Source organism: Saccostrea echinata, unplaced genomic scaffold, assembly GCF_033153115.1.
Source record: "Saccostrea echinata isolate AGI-Se365-2 ecotype Australia unplaced genomic scaffold, CSIRO_AGI_Sech_v1 ptg000025l, whole genome shotgun sequence".
NCBI lineage: Eukaryota > Metazoa > Mollusca > Bivalvia > Ostreida > Ostreidae > Saccostrea > Saccostrea echinata.
Genome location: NW_026889774.1, coordinates 14366741 through 14384562, shown reverse-complemented (window position 1 = coordinate 14384562; position 17822 = coordinate 14366741). Strand labels below are relative to the sequence as shown.

General features: G+C 32.8%; 2 protein-coding genes and 1 pseudogene across 3 annotated transcripts in view; all 3 read right to left on the bottom strand.

Moving 5' to 3' along the window:
• The window catches only part of LOC133192059 (11-beta-hydroxysteroid dehydrogenase type 2-like), a 201664-nt gene extending 197193 nt beyond the window's left edge, over window positions 1-4471 (bottom strand). Inside the window, exon 1 of the mRNA XM_061327900.1 lies at window positions 4185-4471. Within this exon, the coding sequence (XP_061183884.1) occupies window positions 4185-4299 (115 nt within the window). The 5' untranslated portion in view covers window positions 4300-4471. The remainder of the gene's footprint in view (window positions 1-4184) is intronic.
• LOC133192651 (putative nuclease HARBI1) lies at window positions 1519-2419 on the bottom strand. 2 transcript variants are annotated; one of them, XR_009721844.1, is made up of 3 exons: window positions 2046-2419; window positions 1764-1940; window positions 1519-1678 (listed from the first exon to the last, which is right to left on the bottom strand). XR_009721844.1 is itself a non-coding variant. In XM_061328651.1 (2 exons), exons 1-2 carry the CDS (start codon window positions 2397-2399, stop codon window positions 1767-1769), a joined length of 528 nt encoding a protein of 175 aa, XP_061184635.1. In that variant the 5' UTR covers window positions 2400-2419; the 3' UTR covers window positions 1519-1766. The 2 variants fall into 2 exon arrangements, 1 of the variants encoding a protein (XP_061184635.1); XM_061328651.1 differs by having other exon boundaries at window positions 1519-1940.
• Window positions 4472-10134: 5663 nt separating the features above from the next.
• Window positions 10135-12788, bottom strand: LOC133192345 (uncharacterized; annotated as a pseudogene).
• Window positions 12789-17822: the final 5034 nt, after the last annotated feature.

Below are 17822 nucleotides of genomic sequence, written 5' to 3'. Positions count from 1 at the left end.
TACGTTCCTCAAATATCTGTTATGTATATCTTCGTAATGTATGAAAAATATTCAAAATTTTAATTACCTTCTGATTTCTAAACCAGTTTCTAATCGTCTTTAAAAAATCCAAACACTAAAAAATTTGATATTGTCAAATTAATTTTTTTCCAAAAGGATTATATAAGAAAAACCAGAAGTCTCTGATGAGAATGTAACTCTACTGGTCTGTACATATAACAAAGGAAAAGTAGCACTTGGATTTGAAACTTTGCAACACGCAGCAATGTATCTTAATGTAGTCTACTTGTGTGCCAAGTTATATTGAAATCAGACCAAAACTGAAAGAGGAGTAGCCTTTTAAAGAAATTTCACAAAAATTTCTATTTTAAGTAGCCATGGCAACCCCGTTCATCGAAATCAAAAACCGGTGCACTAAATTTTGTATCTTAGTGTAGTCTACTTGTTTGCCAAGTTATTTTAATATCAGACCAAAACTGAAGGAGGAGTAGCCTTTTTAAGTAATTTCTATTTTTAGTAACCATGGCAAAACCGTTCATTGAAATCAAAAACCGATGCACTAAATTATGTATCTAAGTGTAGTCTACTTGTGTGCCAAGTTATATTGAAATCAGACCAAAAATGTGGGAGGAGACGCGTTTTAAAGAATTTCACAGAAATTTCTATTTTTAGTAACCATGGCAACACCATTCATCGAAATCAAAAACCGATGCACTAAATTATGTTTCTAAGTATAGTCTACTTGTGTGCCAAGTAATACTGAAATCAGACCAAAACTGTAGGAGGAGTAGCATTTTAAAAGAATTTCACATAAATTTCTATTTTTAGTAACCATTGCAACACCGTTCATCGAAATCAAAAACTGTTGATTTAAATTATGTATCTTAGTGTAGTCTACTTTCGTGCCAAGTAATATTGAAATCAGACCAAAACTGTGGAAGGAGTAGCATTTTAAAGGAATTTCACAGAAATTTTTATTTTTAGTAACCATGGCAACACCATTCATCGAAATCAAAAACCGATGCACTAAATTATGTATCTCAGTGTAGTCTACTTGTGTGTCAAGTTATATTGAAATCAGACCAAAACTGTAGGAGGAGTAGCATTTTAAATGAACGTCACAGAAATTTCTATTTTTAGTAACCATGGCAACAACGTTCATCGAAATCAAAAACCGATGCACTAAATTATGTATCTGAGTGTAGTCTACTTTTGTGCCAAGTAATATTGAAATCAGACCAAAACATTAGGAGGAGTAGCGTTTTGAAAAATTGTTTACAGACAGACGGACAGACAAACAGACAGACAGCTAGACGGACGGACGACGGACATCTTACTATCGCATAAGCTCTTCTGGTCTCTGACCAGTAGAGCTAATTATCCTCTGGTATCTTGCTCAAATGCCTGGTAAGGTACCTCAATTTTTTGTGAGTAATCATGTTAAAGTAGCAATATTACAATGACAAAATATTAGAAAAAATTATAAATTATTGAGAAACGTATCGTCTGTCCTTAAGGGGTAGGCAGAGTTTGCAATGATGTGCATATTTTGTGGTGCTAGTGCTCCATTTTCACCTCTTGTAAAGAGTGTTCTGTTCCGTAGAACTCTCGCATCATGGGCACATCCAGGCCATCCAATATGAGCACTTAAAATCATGAGATTATGATCTACAACAATCTAAAACAGGAATTTTAAAAATATACCATCAGTATGCACACAGTGTTTGCATGATATGCCCTTAATAACTAATACATAAACAAACCAGTTACTGAATTGATGGATACCCCTTGCGGTTTATATAATCTGAATCTCCTCCTATTGGTGAACTCAATCTAATATGGGTCCAATCGAGAACACCAATGATCCCAGGAAAGCCACTAGCTAACTGAAATGATTGTACAGTTGTGTTCTGTGCTGCTTGATCCAGCCATTGAATTACCTGTAGTAAAGAAACTGTGTAAAATTAGAACAGAAAAAAAGCACCATAAATGTTTATGAATAGTTAAATTTGCATTATAAAAAGTTTGTTTTATGCTGCACTCACATTTAAGAACACCTTTTTCAAAGTACTGGTAACTTTAATAACTGTCTTGTGTACAGTTGAAAGGGACACACCAAAAAGATTGCCAGTCTCTCGCATGGACTCTTGATTGGCCAAATACCAAATAAAAAGATGCAGTTGCTTTTCTGGTGTTATTTCCTCCTTACCTCCTTCATGTACTGCTGTCAAACGTGGAGCAATAATACGTAATATAATTTCGACTGTTGTCCTGATCAGTCGATAATGTGTTCTGAAATCATCAGTGGAATACATTGACACAGTTTCCTCGACAAAGTCCTGAATACGGGGGATGTGATTCCGAGGCATCGAAAGTAAATGAATTATATAATCATTCATTCTATCGATACAATACAATTCTTCCACATTATCCTCTAAAAACAAATATCCAGTACGCATAAACATGCTGCAACTGAACCTGACGTGGCCATATTGTTTACCCTAAAATATCAGAGCTGAAAGAGATAGATAAATTCCACTGGTTTAGTATTTAACTTATACTCCTACTTGACCTTTAATATGCACGATAAATAATTTCAAACCAAAATTACCAATTCATTCCATAAAGTGTTTCCCAGCTAACTGCAGCGATTTTACTTCCAAATTGTTTACATTCGTAACAACACATGGTGTGAAATTAACCCGTTCTATTGCAAATTTGTTTGTGCGTGTGCATGATGTATATTTAAATTAACTCGAGTTAACCCGGGTTTCCCAGTCGAAGTGTTTGAGAGGGGAACGAACGACAACTCCGCATAGGAGAATGATATTCTACAAGTTTAAATAAGGTCATTGTATCAATAAACATAATAAAAATCTATATTAACATCACAAGTGATTTTTTTTCTGTAGCCAGAAGATTGATAATAGGACTATAATTTCTTCTTGGATTGCAGTTTTGTCTTGAAGTGTATACAGTTAATTGTTAAAGTACATGTATGGTCACTTGACATAGGTGGAGTAAAACCTGTTTTATTGATAAAACTTGGATAATTCAGACTTCCACAGATCTATATATGGCATTCCAGTGGGTTCAATTTCTGGTGGCCAGATAGTTCAATTGGTAGAGCACATGACTAATGATTCAGGGGCACGACCCTCTCATTGATATACCTGCAAGTCAGTCATTTGCTCACAAATACCACAAAACACCGCATGTCCTACTGCTTCGTCTCTACTTTCGTTCTGATTTAATATATTTCCGTGAATATTAAACTTCCGGTAAAGGGAGAAGTCATTATAAATGCAATTTAAAAAAAATAACGGAGAGAGATATCTCTTTTCAGTAAAGAGATATCTCTTTTTGCGTGAGAGATATCTCTTTTGGACACTTTCAAAAGATATATCTTTCACTTTCAGAGTTATCTCCTAAGATAAACTTAGAGAGCTATCTTCTCAACTTTGAGAGATATCTCTTTAACTTTGAAAGATATCTCTCAAAGTGAAAGAGATATCTCTTTTAGTGAAAGAATATCTCTTTCACGTTAAGAGATACATGTATCTCTCTTTTACTTTGAAAGATATCTCTCAGGGGAAAAGATATCTCTTTAAGTGGAAGAGATATCTTTCAAAGTAAAAGAGATATCTCTCTAAGAATAAGAGATATCTCTCTAAGTGAAAGTGACATAACTTTCTTAAAGAGATATCTCTTAAAGTTGAGAGAAATATCTTTAAGTTGAGAGATATCTCTCTTTTAAGAGATTTCTCTCTAAAATAAGAAATCTCTGTAATCTTAAATATTTTTTTTTCCCGAATAAATAGCAAAAGGGCTTGACATATATGACACGGAATATTATTTTCATATTCACCTCCTATTTTTAATTTTATGTAGTGATAATAAATTGTTACTCTCCATATTCATGGTCTGACTTAAAATTAAGCCATTTCGGAAAAAATCAGCGCAGCTTCATTCCTCATACTATTTTTCATTTGAATCTAATACTAAAGCTCTTGGTGAAAATCAAATTTGAAAAGTTAAAAAAGATTGGAAATTTAAAGCAGAGGGTCATTACTCCTTAAATTAGACAAAAAAGTCTCATTAAATGAAACAGTCAGGTCAAAAAAAAAAAAGTTTACTTTCAGAATGAAGAGAGTGAATCAGCCATGAAGTACACGTACAATTACCTGTTATGAGAATTGCTTTATCTGTTATTGGCAGATTCTTTGCTGGAGTTTTCATAGCAGTGACGACTAAGCTAAGAAGTGTAAATACAACTTGCCAAGATAGCTGGATTTCCATTTGGCTGAGATATATTAAGAAGCACAAAATGGTACAATGCAAGACAACACATTTTCGAGCAGTTGGCAGATCCAGGAGATATTGTTTACTTATATATAAAATGTACACAACAACAAAGGCACTGTTGACCAAATAAACTGAGTTACTGGATCCTAGTGCTTTAAAAAAGATGGTTCTTTTTTCGGACCAAGTCAAGTTTTTCATACTGCTTGATCTTCAGGTTGTGTAGACAGCAACTCGCGCAGTATCTAGTAAATGAAATGATAATCGTGATATTTACAAAAAATTATGAGTTTTATCCAGAGTTCATGTCATATTGAGGCTGGATACAATGCAAATAAACCCTTTTCAATCGATCATTCAGGAGGATGAATTTTAAAATTTCGAATTCCTCCCTGGTACTCGAAGGATGGCGTCAAAACTATCAAAACTTTACCGATCTCTTGGAGCCTTTGTCAAAAACAAATGCATAAAAGTATTCATTTTAAATGGATTGTTTTACATTTTTCATTTTTTTCAACCTGCCCCCCTTTTACTTATCAACAATTACATTACAGATATTAAACTATGATTAGCAGTATAGCGATCACTAAAGAGTACACTTACCTGGTCGCAGGTAATTTAGTCTGCCCGAAAGATTAGCTATCGACTTTATATGAATGTCATCAATACTACTGGGGTTCTCGTTTACAGATAAGCACAAGACGTCATAATGCAGTGTTGAAAAAGGCAGTCCTCGCCATATGTCTACAAAGATTAGCAGATGAATTAATACCGTCTAAATTACAATGTAAGTTCACCTTTCAAACCATACCGAATTAATTCATCTAAATAGGGAATATCATATCGGAGAGGCTTTAAACTATTATTTTGTACAATTTGTAGTGCTGTATATCACACAAGATGAGGGTATACAAAGGATAAAACACATTTTGATACTCAGATTCTGAAAATAAGTAGGTATAATACATTAGCATTTTATTGGATCTAAAATTCGAGGGTGGTAGGATAAATCAAAGGAGTTAAATAGATGGAAAATAGAAAACATTTTTTAAAAATATATATTTTTGAAATATTTTTTGTTTCTTCACAAAATGTTGTACATTGTACAGTGTACTGAATGATCAAATGAAGTGTACTGAATGATCAAATGAGATGTAACGTAAAATCCAGAGTTTCTCTAAAAACTAAAGGTGATAGGGACCATTTTATCATGTTCTGTCCACAGAGAGTGAACACAAAGAAAGGAAAACTATGTTCTCAGTCATTAGTCAAATTTTAAACAGGCTGTATCAAAGAGATTGCAAGTATACCAGTTATACAGTACATGTATGTGTATTTTCCAAGAAAACTCAGGCTTGTGTGCAATATTTTGTAGGTTTCCCCTAAACATTGCTAGCTACATAAAGTTATCACCACGTTTACTTTCATAATGTTTTTAACTTAAAAAGGACGTTTTCTGATGAAGTAGCAATTTAAAGAAACAAAATGCCGACACATTTCTCTAATAATACATAGAGCAATCCTTGAAACATCTAATAAACAGTCCAGTGAGGTACCTGCTGTTCTCAAAAACTACACACTTATGTACGGTCTTAAATGTATTGGCCGATCAAAATTCATCACATGCATGTGCGAGCTAAAATATTCTGACATATATCATAAATGATTTAATACTGGACTCTCTTTTAGACAAACATTTTTTTTGTATGTTGTTTAACGTCCCTCTCGAGAATTTTTCACTCATATGGAGAAGCCACCACTTGCCGATGGAGAGCTGCAAATTTTGTCCTATACTCGGCACTTACGGCCATTGAGCAGGGAGGGATCCTTTTCGTGCCAGCACCTACTGCGACAAGGGCCCTCGGTTTATCCGGTCTCATCCGAAGGACCGGTCTCCACGTCCCACAGTGGGATTCGAACCCGCGACGTAAGGATCAACTCCTTACTTCGCGACTCTAGAGCAGACGCTCTAACCACTACGCCACGCGGGCGACTAGACAAACATTAAATCGATCCATATTTATCAAGTGGCAATTATTTTAATATATGACACTTGGAAATAAAATATCCTGTGACTAGTTTCATATTAAATCATTAAACAATACATCATATTTTATTTCTCAAAATAACTTTGGTTTTTACAATGCAAGTTAAGCTACAATAAAATGCCTACGATTAACCATACAAACTACGATTAACTATACAAAAAGTATTAATTGAAGAACTCTTGTGGCGGAAGGATTTTTAGAAGAAAATAATTTTTCTCTTTCAATACATTTACATTATTAATAAGATTGGATACCTATTTTTTCATGCAGGATGCACACAGAGTTATTTTCAGTGAAATATTTTATGCTGCTCCTGAAATATTTATTAGAATAACTATTATGAATTCTATCATCATATTGTGACAAACATAGCAAATATATTCTGAAACTCAAGTATCTTTGATCAAACTGCTTAAATGCAGTAAAAGTTTAACACTTTAAAATACTTTTCTTAATTGTTCAAATTTTAATGCCAGAAAATATCATTTTTCGAGTGCAATCAAATAATTGAATTCGAGTAGTAATATGAAACTTTTTCGTTGTCACAATTTTTAAGGCAGATTCAAGACAGATTGGGATCTATATTACGATATGAATTTGTCCGTTAAACAAAAATTATTCTGGGCCAACCGTGAGTTTTCCTCTTATTGTTGAGCCCTGATTCATAAAAACCTCAAACAAGCTAACACGCGTGATAGTTTTTGTACTTTTATATAGACAACGCATGGAAAATACTTTTACATGAGTTTGGTATGTTTCAGCGCCGAAGGTCTGATTCCAAATTTCCAACTGACTATATTTTTTAACAACAAAACATACATACTGAACAAAGAGAGAACAACATGAAAGGATTAACAAGAAAGAATAAAGAAATCAATTATCAAACAATTATTGAGCAAATGGTGACATTTTAGCGGTATGTATATAATAGAATTAAAGAAGATGAAAGATTAACTATCAATCAATGTAAACAGAAGTCAATTAAGGGATTAACTGTCCATCTCCGACTGTGACTCAGGAAGGATTAAGGTTATGCGGAATTTATAGAATTTATCACATTTGCCGAAATATAAGAAAAGTTTATATAAACACTGCGACATTTAAGTCTGGACAAGACAGAGTCCGGACTTTTAGTTACCCTTTCGAAAAGACATACATTAGATTTTTTTCTGGATTTATGTGGGATTTTTTTATTCTGACCTCATCATGTCAATCACAACTTCCTTAATCTAGTAGTTTTCTTATAAACTTCTTCTAAAACCTAAAATCCCATGGGAGAATGGGGGAATTTTTCATCCCACCTGAAATCCCACCAAAATCCCATGGGAGAAAAAAATCTTTGAGAAATTTTTTCTCTCACAGGATTTTTTTCCCATAATAGGCGAAATAGGATTAAAAATCCCTTATTTGCTATTCTTAGGATTTAAAATCCTATAAAGTATATACTGGGGTACTTTTAATCCCATGGGATTAATAAATTGAGCAGCTAGATTATTGTATGTGGTAATAATGGTATAAAAATACTATGTCTGAGCATAGTTTATCAAGTATTTTATCTTCCATAATGAATTCAAATTAATTTGTATGTGACAACACAAAGGTGTTTTGAACATTAGATCTACAGGCATAATATACAATTGACTGTTATCTTCACTGTCCAATTGCTTTTGCAGAGCAATTAAATATAGTGAGGGTCATAAACAAATACTATTCCCAGATATCACTTAACCATATTACTTGCCCGGAGAAGAGGTGTATCACAGATATCGTTTTTAATTTGTTATGAAAACCACAATCAACTGAAAGGGGGGCTTAAATTTGTTCTACTGACACTCTATCTCTTGTTTGCATACATATAAGCATCGCCAACATTAATTTCTTATACTCATACATCATGCTCCCACGTAGAATCTACAAGATGCTTCATCATTTTTCATTCCTTTATGCAAGTTGGGATTGGTTTTCTTTGTTGCGTAGTCCTATGCCTAAGAAAGTTATCGAGCAATGTCATTTTTCCCTCTAGACTAAACCGGAACTTGTTCTACCATAGCCGGAAATAATTAGTTAACCAAAACATGAAACATTTCCTTCTAACCAGCGCATAGCGCAACAATGGACTAAATGGACTATCAGCGTAAATAGCGCAATGCATGTTTGACAGTGATGCGAAATATTGAGTTTTCATTGATATTTATAAAAACTATGTGTTTATTTTGAAATGTAATCGCCAGATTTTTCCCATCAATAAATATTTTAAATAAAAGTTTTTCATGCCACTATTTTATAAATAGTAACACAGGCACTTTTTTCGTATGTACAGGACATGCCTTATTTATGTAAAAAAAAATAGGTGGTGCTCTGTATAAGAAAAAAGTGCCTGTGTACTATAAAGCCAAAATGAATTGTTTGTTCGGAATTCGTCCCCCCTCACTGAAATAAACACTGTTAAAATTGATCAAAAATCTGTTGTTGTTTTTTTTAATTTAAATATATTAATACTTCTGGTGTTTGTTTTTTTTTTCAAAGTGATTTAAATAAAAGAAATACAGACACAATTTTCAAATTAAAATAAAAAGAAGGTTATTCAAAAAACTTGCTATCTGCTATAGTCACATGTTCTAGGACCATACTGAAACCGAAAAAAAAAGTTTTTTAAATAATATTATTTTTATTTTTATGTCACTAATATATTTTTTAAAAAATCTACAGGATTAATATATATATATATATATTCAAGTACAAATGTGTAATAAAAATTCTATTCTTCATTTCAAACGTTACAACAAAGTGAAATTTCATATTGATGTCAGTTAATGATCTTGGAGCCAGAGGCCAATTTTACAAAAGAACTTAAAATTAAGACCAAAAAATGATCTTCATAGTAAAACATGGCAAAATATATTATTCTATAATTTAAAACTTCTAGCACACACACACACACACACCCTCACACACACACACACACACACACACACACATATATATATATATATATATGTATATATACATATATATATACATACATACATACATACATACAATACATATATATATATATATATATATATATATATATATATATATATATATATATATATATATATATATATATATATATATATATATATCTTATAAGTAATATTTATTTCAATGTATTTAATTTTAATGTTATGCAGATGTAACGTAAGTCTTATTTATGGAGAAAAAATATATATTATAAAAAATTGTGTCATTTAGAATCAAAATATCTGCTTCATCAGTTTCAGTCAACATGATTTTTTTTTAAATTTATAAACGTAAATATTGCATTTGAATTAACTATTTTGTATATCTAAATAAAGATGTACAACAAAAACCAGCCCCAACCAACCCCATATGCACCCCTCCCCTACAACGGCTAAATAATCAAAAAAAAATTAATAAAAATACACAAGTTGTTCAACTAATGAAAAAATCTTTGAAACTTTGATTAAGTATAAGGAAATTTTGTAACTTTAATTGACCATAGTAAAAACTTTTTAACTTTGATTTATACTATAGTAAAAACTTTGGAACTTTGATTTACTATAGTAAAAACTTTGGAACTTTGATTTACTATGGTGAAAACTTTGGAACCTTGATTTACTATAGTGAAAACTTTGGAACTTTGATTTGCTATAGTAAAAACTTTGAAACTTTGATTTACTATAGTGAAAACTTTGGAACTTTGATTTACTATAGTGAAAACTTTGGAACTTTGATTTACTATAGTTAACTATAGTAAACTATGGTTAACTATAGTTTACTATAGAATTTTTTTGTTAGGGTATACGTCTGAAGATGAGAGCTTTCCTCCATCATGCCACTTCTGGAAGTCCACTTCCATGGCTTCAAAGACCCTCCCTTCTTTCTCAGACATCTGATTCTTTGCTTGAGGGTCCTCCTGGAAGGCACTGGCCAGCCCACTCACATCGATTTTCTTGTACGAGGAAGATTACAGGGGCCATTCCTTGTAAGACATCAAGACTATCTCCCTCTCTGGCAAATTTGAAGACATGGGGGCTACTATGTCCAACTAACTGCACATTGGAGGACAGTCCCAGCTGCCTGTAATCCCATATGTTGTCCAAATGCTCCACATGGGGTGTTGGGCTATAGGCTTCCTTAGCTAGTTCCTGGAGCACTGGAAGGGTTTGGATTGGTTTCCTCGAGATGTGGACGGACACACGGGAGAAAAGCTGGTCCACATCCTCATGAGTGTGGCCCACCATGAGGAAGGAGAGTTTGATCTGTTTTTAAAAAAAGGAAAAGTGATCAGATTTTTCATATTTTGAAACTTATATACATGTACAATGTATTGGTATTCCTAAAAAAACAACTGTTACATAAAATAAATATGTGTACTTACTGCACAAATTTTCTTTGTTTTGTTGTCGGGGTAATACAAACTAGACTGTACATACAATGTACTATACAACACAATGCCCTGTTTACGTAAATGCGAAGTAAATACTTCATTTGCAGTAAATTGATTTGAAGTAAAATAATCCAAATTAAAATAATGCAAATCAAATTGTGTTCATATGACAGTCAATGCAAAGTAAACTAATGCGAATCAAAATTTTATTTCTATATAGTAAGGCTTTTATGACGTTTTGCAAATCACGTCACCTTGTGCAGAGCAGATAACACTGGACCTAAAATAGTAATGTCCCTACAAATGTTGAACTTAATTTTTCTTTTGTTTTTCACTTAAAAATACTGAAATAGCATAAACACTGATATCTGACCAACGATATGTGGCAGGTAGCTTAATTTTGCTTACATATGCAACAGAATTTCAATTAGCTCCACATGGAGCTAATGGGAAGTAAGTTTATGCACAGAAATTACTTCGAATTACTTTTACTCACATTAAATTCTCTATGTGAATGCAGTTTAAATTTAATTTGCAGTAACGTGTTTGTTTACTTTGACTTAAACAGTCTGTGTAAACAGGGCACACATATTTTACATGTAATACATTTTGAAATTGTATTTGCAGCAGGTCTCATTGATCTCGGTAAATCACAGAGTACAAAATCAAAGAAAATGACTTGAGGGGCTTTGATACACAAACATAAATGCATTGTATATGGCTTAAAAATGTTCTTTTGAATGATGTTAACTAAAACAAAAGGAAACTACATGCTAGAGATTTACCTTCTTAACGATTTGTTGTTGGACAAGATTAGCAAGCTTAAGGAAACCCATAAGAATAAAATTCTTATCGTCATTGGCTGAATTATCTGCCTGGATGTACAGAGTTGGAGGAAGTGACATGTCCTGTGGAAAATAGAGCAATAATTCATTAAATTTCAATTAAAAAATGTACGGTAAACATTTAAGTATTATCTGCAGTAGAGACCTGGACAAAGGATCAGGAAGCAGACTTTACACTTAAGAAAAAATAAATTTGAATTTGTAAATTGTCCTTTTCATACAGAAATTAGATAGAATTTGAAATGTTATTGAATAAGGTTTCCTTTCCATGTTGTTAATTTCAATTTTTAATTGCAGCAAGTTCATCGATATAAGGAAAGCACTCCACTCTTCTAAAAAAAACTGTGCACCCCCTCCCCCCTTGTAAGATTTTGGGATCTAGTTTGAATGGGTAATTAAGCCATCTAGAAAGATTTTATATGCAGTGTGCTTTCATTTCATTCAATGAAACAAAGATATACATTGTTCATAACATTTCAAAGATAGCAATAGGTTATCTGAGTGACTCAGGTGACATAATAACACACTTAAACATACTAATATTAAAACCATGACATTAAAAAGCAGCAGTATTTGTTCTAAAAAATTTAAAACATTGCCACCATATAACTCCCAAAAATTTTCCATGACATTACCGTTTAATCGATTCTTCGAGAAAGGAGGTAGAAAAGAACTTATTATTAGACTATATACAAATGGACCTAAATTATCCGGAATGATAGCTTGTAACTAAGGATGAAAATTTATATATATCCGAATGTACGTAACTTATCCGGAATAGATAAATATTACTAGGGTCACTGAAATAAACTCACTTCTCCGAGACCAGGCTCGTATAAGTGGTAACCTATTCATGATCAGTTATAATGGTTTTAACAAATGTGTTAAAATGCAGTTATGGACTTGTCAGTATAAAACAACTCCCCGTTTAATCTAAAATTGTGGATCCTTACCTGCACTGTATGTCCCGTCCCGTTGGTTTATTCTATCGTATCACTTACATGTACCTACTAGGCTATTATTCCTGTTACGCATTTTATGGCTTTTGTAAAAATTTAAACTATCTTTGCAAGTATTGGTTATAGTTGTACTAAAAAGTTCGGAGTGTATCAGACCCAAATTGAACAAAAACGAGATATTCACCTCACCTCTCATGTTCTGCCATAGCGCCACAGCTCCATACCTGACTTTCCCCATGTGCTAATGGGGTACATGCCCCCATCCTCATTTCCCCAGCTGTTTAAATCAAATTCCCTTTTCACAATTTATCAAAAAACTATAATCTATAGTAAAAATTTAAAAAAAAACCATTGGAATGAAAGAAAGTAAAAAGATGTGAGCTTTGTAACAACTACTTAATGGATGCATAAACATGTGCATTTTATAGCCAGGATTCAAGGCTAAAATAACCTCCCCTGTTGCATCTTGATGGCAAATGTGCTTTAGCGGTTGCTCCCTAATACTTAATCCGTAAAGAATATTTATGGGAAAGTAAAATATTCAAATTATTTAGTTTTTCTCTTATAACCGGAAGTTGTCGTTTTTGTTTCTGGTGGGACCAACATCTTTCGAATCTGCAAAAAAGATGCAATAAAGTGATGCAATTTTTAATTAAAAAAAGAAAAGTTGAAATTTTCGATTTCTTTGATCACATCCTGTGACGACCGGAAGTGACGGCTGAACTCTAATGGTTTTGTCTACATCTTAAGGTCTGTTGCTCATATAAGTTTGGTGTCTTAATCTCTTACCGTGTTCGAGATCTTGCTCAGGCAACTGACAATGTGATATTCTTTGCATGTAAAATTATATTTATAAATGCTCGTAGTAAAGACGCCTAAAATATTACATGAGTCTTTCAAAATGCAAGGATATTAAAGATTTCTTTTAAAAAATGAGAATAGCACAGAATTCACAAAGAAAAGAACGCTCAATATCGTTTCTAAAGATGAAAACGTAAATTAAAACTAAGAAATGAGAAAGAAAAATCAGACATTGGGAATAAACCCAGATCGCTTGCTTTAAAATTCAATATGGAAAACACTACACCAGCGCAATTTTACCATCCATCATCGATATTTACTTTGTATCAATGCTTGAAGTAACAAGCGTCAAGGAGGATAAAAGCTTTTTTTTTATATACGGCGGAATTATAGAATGCAAACTAGCTAGCCAAATTTTGTGCAAGCAGATTAACATCGGAATTGGTTAAATGGGTTTAATTAAACAATAACTGTCAGCAGAAGAAATAATCTATTACTGATGAACTGATGATACTGTTCACTTTTTTTATTCCTTATACATATATATTCAACTTTTTTATTCCATGCAATTCCATATACATGTACAGTGTATTTCATGTCCATGTTATCTTTTTCTGCTATTCTGTATCAGACCATTTGTCTACTATGAAAAGGGAGGGGTGTTACAATACATTATTTCGCCCCAAACGTCACGAGCAAATCTTCGCGCTTTTCTTTAAAATGTTTGTTCTATTGAATGGTTTCCATCATCATGTATCATATGTACCGTACAAATTACTAATTTTATTGCATTTGGAGGTCAGAGTATTTATGTTTTCAAGGACAGATTATCCATTTCCAAAATCTGCCAGATCCAATAATTCCGGTACATTTTATTGATCCTTATGCTAGTTTCGTTCAACAAGACGTTCGGCTGTCTCCGTAAAATCAGACCAGCTCATCGCCATTTTGACCCCGCTTCGAATTTTAAAATGCAAATATCTAGAGTTTGAATTCATCAATTTTAAAACAAAATATATATTAAGTATTTTTAGAAGTGTTTCTATTAACCATAATAATATCAAAGAAAAATATTGAAAAACAAAAAAGTTGAAAAAATCCATTTTTGAAATTCGCTTCCGGTGGTGACCGACGCACAAAAAATTGGTCAGAACATCTACAAGTCATGCTCTATCATCTTTCCAGTTCATATCTCTAGCCGTTCTAGAGGAGATAGGAAGACAAAAATCCAATTCAAAATCAGAAAATTGGTCATTACATTGAACCAAAAGAGATGTTTTGAATTTTCTCCTTAAATGCACGAAGTTCATTATAATGTCCATTATCCCTGAAAAAATCACTGAAAACCACTGAATAGTTTTTGAGAAAACGCGTGCACAAAATATGGAAAGAAAAATAAGAATAACAACTAGAAACTCATTGCGAGCAATGAGAGGTCTTCCGTTCCATTTTGAAAATAAAAAAGAAAATTCAAGCTGAAAAAGTGATAAAGGGAATTCAGACACTCTGGAGATTTAACCCTAGTCGCCAGCGTGAAAATGCAACGTGCTAACCATTTACCATTCACCTTTTTTTTTTTACATAACTTCCTGTCACGACCGGAAGTAACAGCGATACAAAATTCTCTCACGTTTCAAATCAACTGATGACTGACTACCAGTCCTGAAAGTTTTAGACTTCAGTCTTGCCGAGAAGTATTGTGAGAACAAATTCTAATTTTGAGGACAGGTAAACACGCAACCGGAAGTGAATTTTATATAAAAAAAAATCTCTGTCTTTTCTCTAGACATTTGCAGTATGTACAAGAACACAAAATCATTTTAAGTACTTTATCGATAACCAATATTTATTAGAAAGTTAAATATCAAAATAGCGTAGTTTATCTCCTTAAACCGGAAGTTGGCGTTTTTGTTTCCGGTAGAATCAAACAAATTTTAAAAACAGTGAAAGACATGCAATATAGTGATCCAAGTTTTGATTTAAAAAAGAAATGTTGAAATTTTCAATTTCTTTGATCACTTCCTGTGACGACCGAAAGTGACGGCTGACGCTCTTTACCCAAATGGTTTTGCCTACATGTTAAGGTTTGTTGCTCATATAAGTTTCTTGTCTTAATCTCTTACCGTTTCCGAGATCTTGCTCAGACAACTTCGCATTTAGAGGACAGAAAAACACGCGACCGGAAGTCAATTTTACAAAGATATTTGACGTTACTTTAGACAATTGCAGTCTGAATAACATATCTAAAATTCATTTCAAATACTTTATCGACAAAATATATTAATGGAAAAGAATAATACTCAAATTATGTACATTTTCTCTTAGAAGTTGACGTTTTTGTCTCCGGTGGGACCAACATATTTCATAACTACAAAAAAGATGCAATAATGTGATATAAGAATTGATTTAAAAAAAGGAAAGTTGAAAATTTACGATTTCTTTTTTCACTTCCGTAAGCAACCGGAAGTGCCGACGACGAACAAAAAGTAGCAAACAGGCTTGTACCTATCATGATCTATAATCCCTGAAAGTTTCACATTGATATCTTTTACCGTTCCTGAGATTATCCGCGGATAAAATGTCATTTTAAATTCAGAAAATGGTCTGTAACTTGGCAATGGAAGAAAATTTCCAAATTTTCTCTCAGATTGATCAAGTACATGTTACGACACATCTTTCCTGAAAATTTCATGTAAATCCATCCAATGGTCTTCGAGAAATCGCGTGCACAAAATTAAAAAGTCAAAAAAATAAGAATAATAACTAGAAACTCTTTGCGGCAATGAGAGGTCTTCCGTCCGATTCTGAAAATAAAAAAGAAAATTCAAATTGAAAAAGTGATAAAAGAAATTCAGACACTTTGGAGATTTAACCCTGGTCGTCAGCGTGAAAATGCAACGTGCTAACCATTAACCATTCACTTTTTTGCATCACTTCCTGCCATGACTGGAAGTAACGGCGATACAAGATTTTCTCACGATTCAAATAAACTGATAACTGGCTATCAGCCCTGAAAGTTTTAGACTTCAGTCGTTTACTGTTGCCGAGCAATATTGTGAGAACAAATTCTAATTTTGAGGACAGGTAAACACGCGACCGGAGGTGAATTTATATAAATCTTTGACTTTTCTCTAGACATTTGCAGTAGATACAACATACAAAAAATCATCTCGAGTACTTTATCCATAAGCAATATTTATGAGAAAGTTAAATATAAAAATAAACTAGTTTATCTCCTAAAACCGGAAGTTGACGTTTTTGTTTCCGGTGAAATCTAACATATTTCAAAACAGCAAAAGAGATGCAATAAAGTTTTAATTTAAAAAAGAAAAGTTAAAATTTTTGATTTCTTTGATCATTTCCTGTGACAAGCGGAAGTGACGACTGACGCGTTTAACCCAAATGGTTTTTTCTACTCCTCAAGGTCCATTACTTTGGTGTTTTAATCTTTTACCTGTTTTTGAGATCTTGCTCAGACTTCTCATTTTGAGAACAGGAAAACATGCGACCGGAATTGAATTTTTGAAAGATATTAAGGGATACTTTAGACATTTGCTATCTGAATAACATATTTATAATTCATTTCAAATACTTTATCTCCAAAAGATATTAATGGGAAAGAAAAATACTCAAATTATTTCGTTTTTCTCTCATAACCGGAAGTTGACGTTTTTGTTTCCGGTGGGACAAGCATCATTCGAATCTGCGAAAAAGATGCAATAAAGTGATGTAATTTTTAATTAATGAAAAGAAAATTGAAATTTTACGATTTCTTTGATCACTTCCTGTGACAACCAGAAGTGACGGCTGACGCTCTTTACCCAAATGGTTTTGCCTACATGTTAAGGTTTGTTGCTCATATAAGTTTCTTGTCTTAATCTCTTACCGTTTCCGAGATCTTGCTCAGACAACTTCGCATTTAGAGGACAGAAAAACACGCGACCGGAAGTCAATTTTACAAAGATATTTGACGTTACTTTAGACAATTGCAGTCTGAATAACATATCTAAAATTCATTTCAAATACTTTATCGACAAAATATATTAATGGAAAAGAATAATACTCAAATTATGTACATTTTCTCTTAGAAGTTGACGTTTTTGTCTCCGGTGGGACCAACATATTTCATAACTACAAAAAAGATGCAATAATGTGATATAAGAATTGATTTAAAAAAGGAAAGTTGAAAATTTACGATTTCTTTTTTCACTTCCGTAAGCAACCGGAAGTGCCGACGACGAACAAAAAGTAGCAAACAGGCTTGTACCTATCATGATCTATAATCCCTGAAAGTTTCACATTGATATCTTTTACCGTTCCTGAGATTATCCGCGGATAAAATGTCATTTTAAATTCAGAAAATGGTCTGTAACTTGGCAATGGAAGTAAATTTCCAAATTTTCTCTCAGATTGATCAAGTACATGTTACGACACATCTTTCCTGAAAATTTCATGTAAATCCATCCAATGG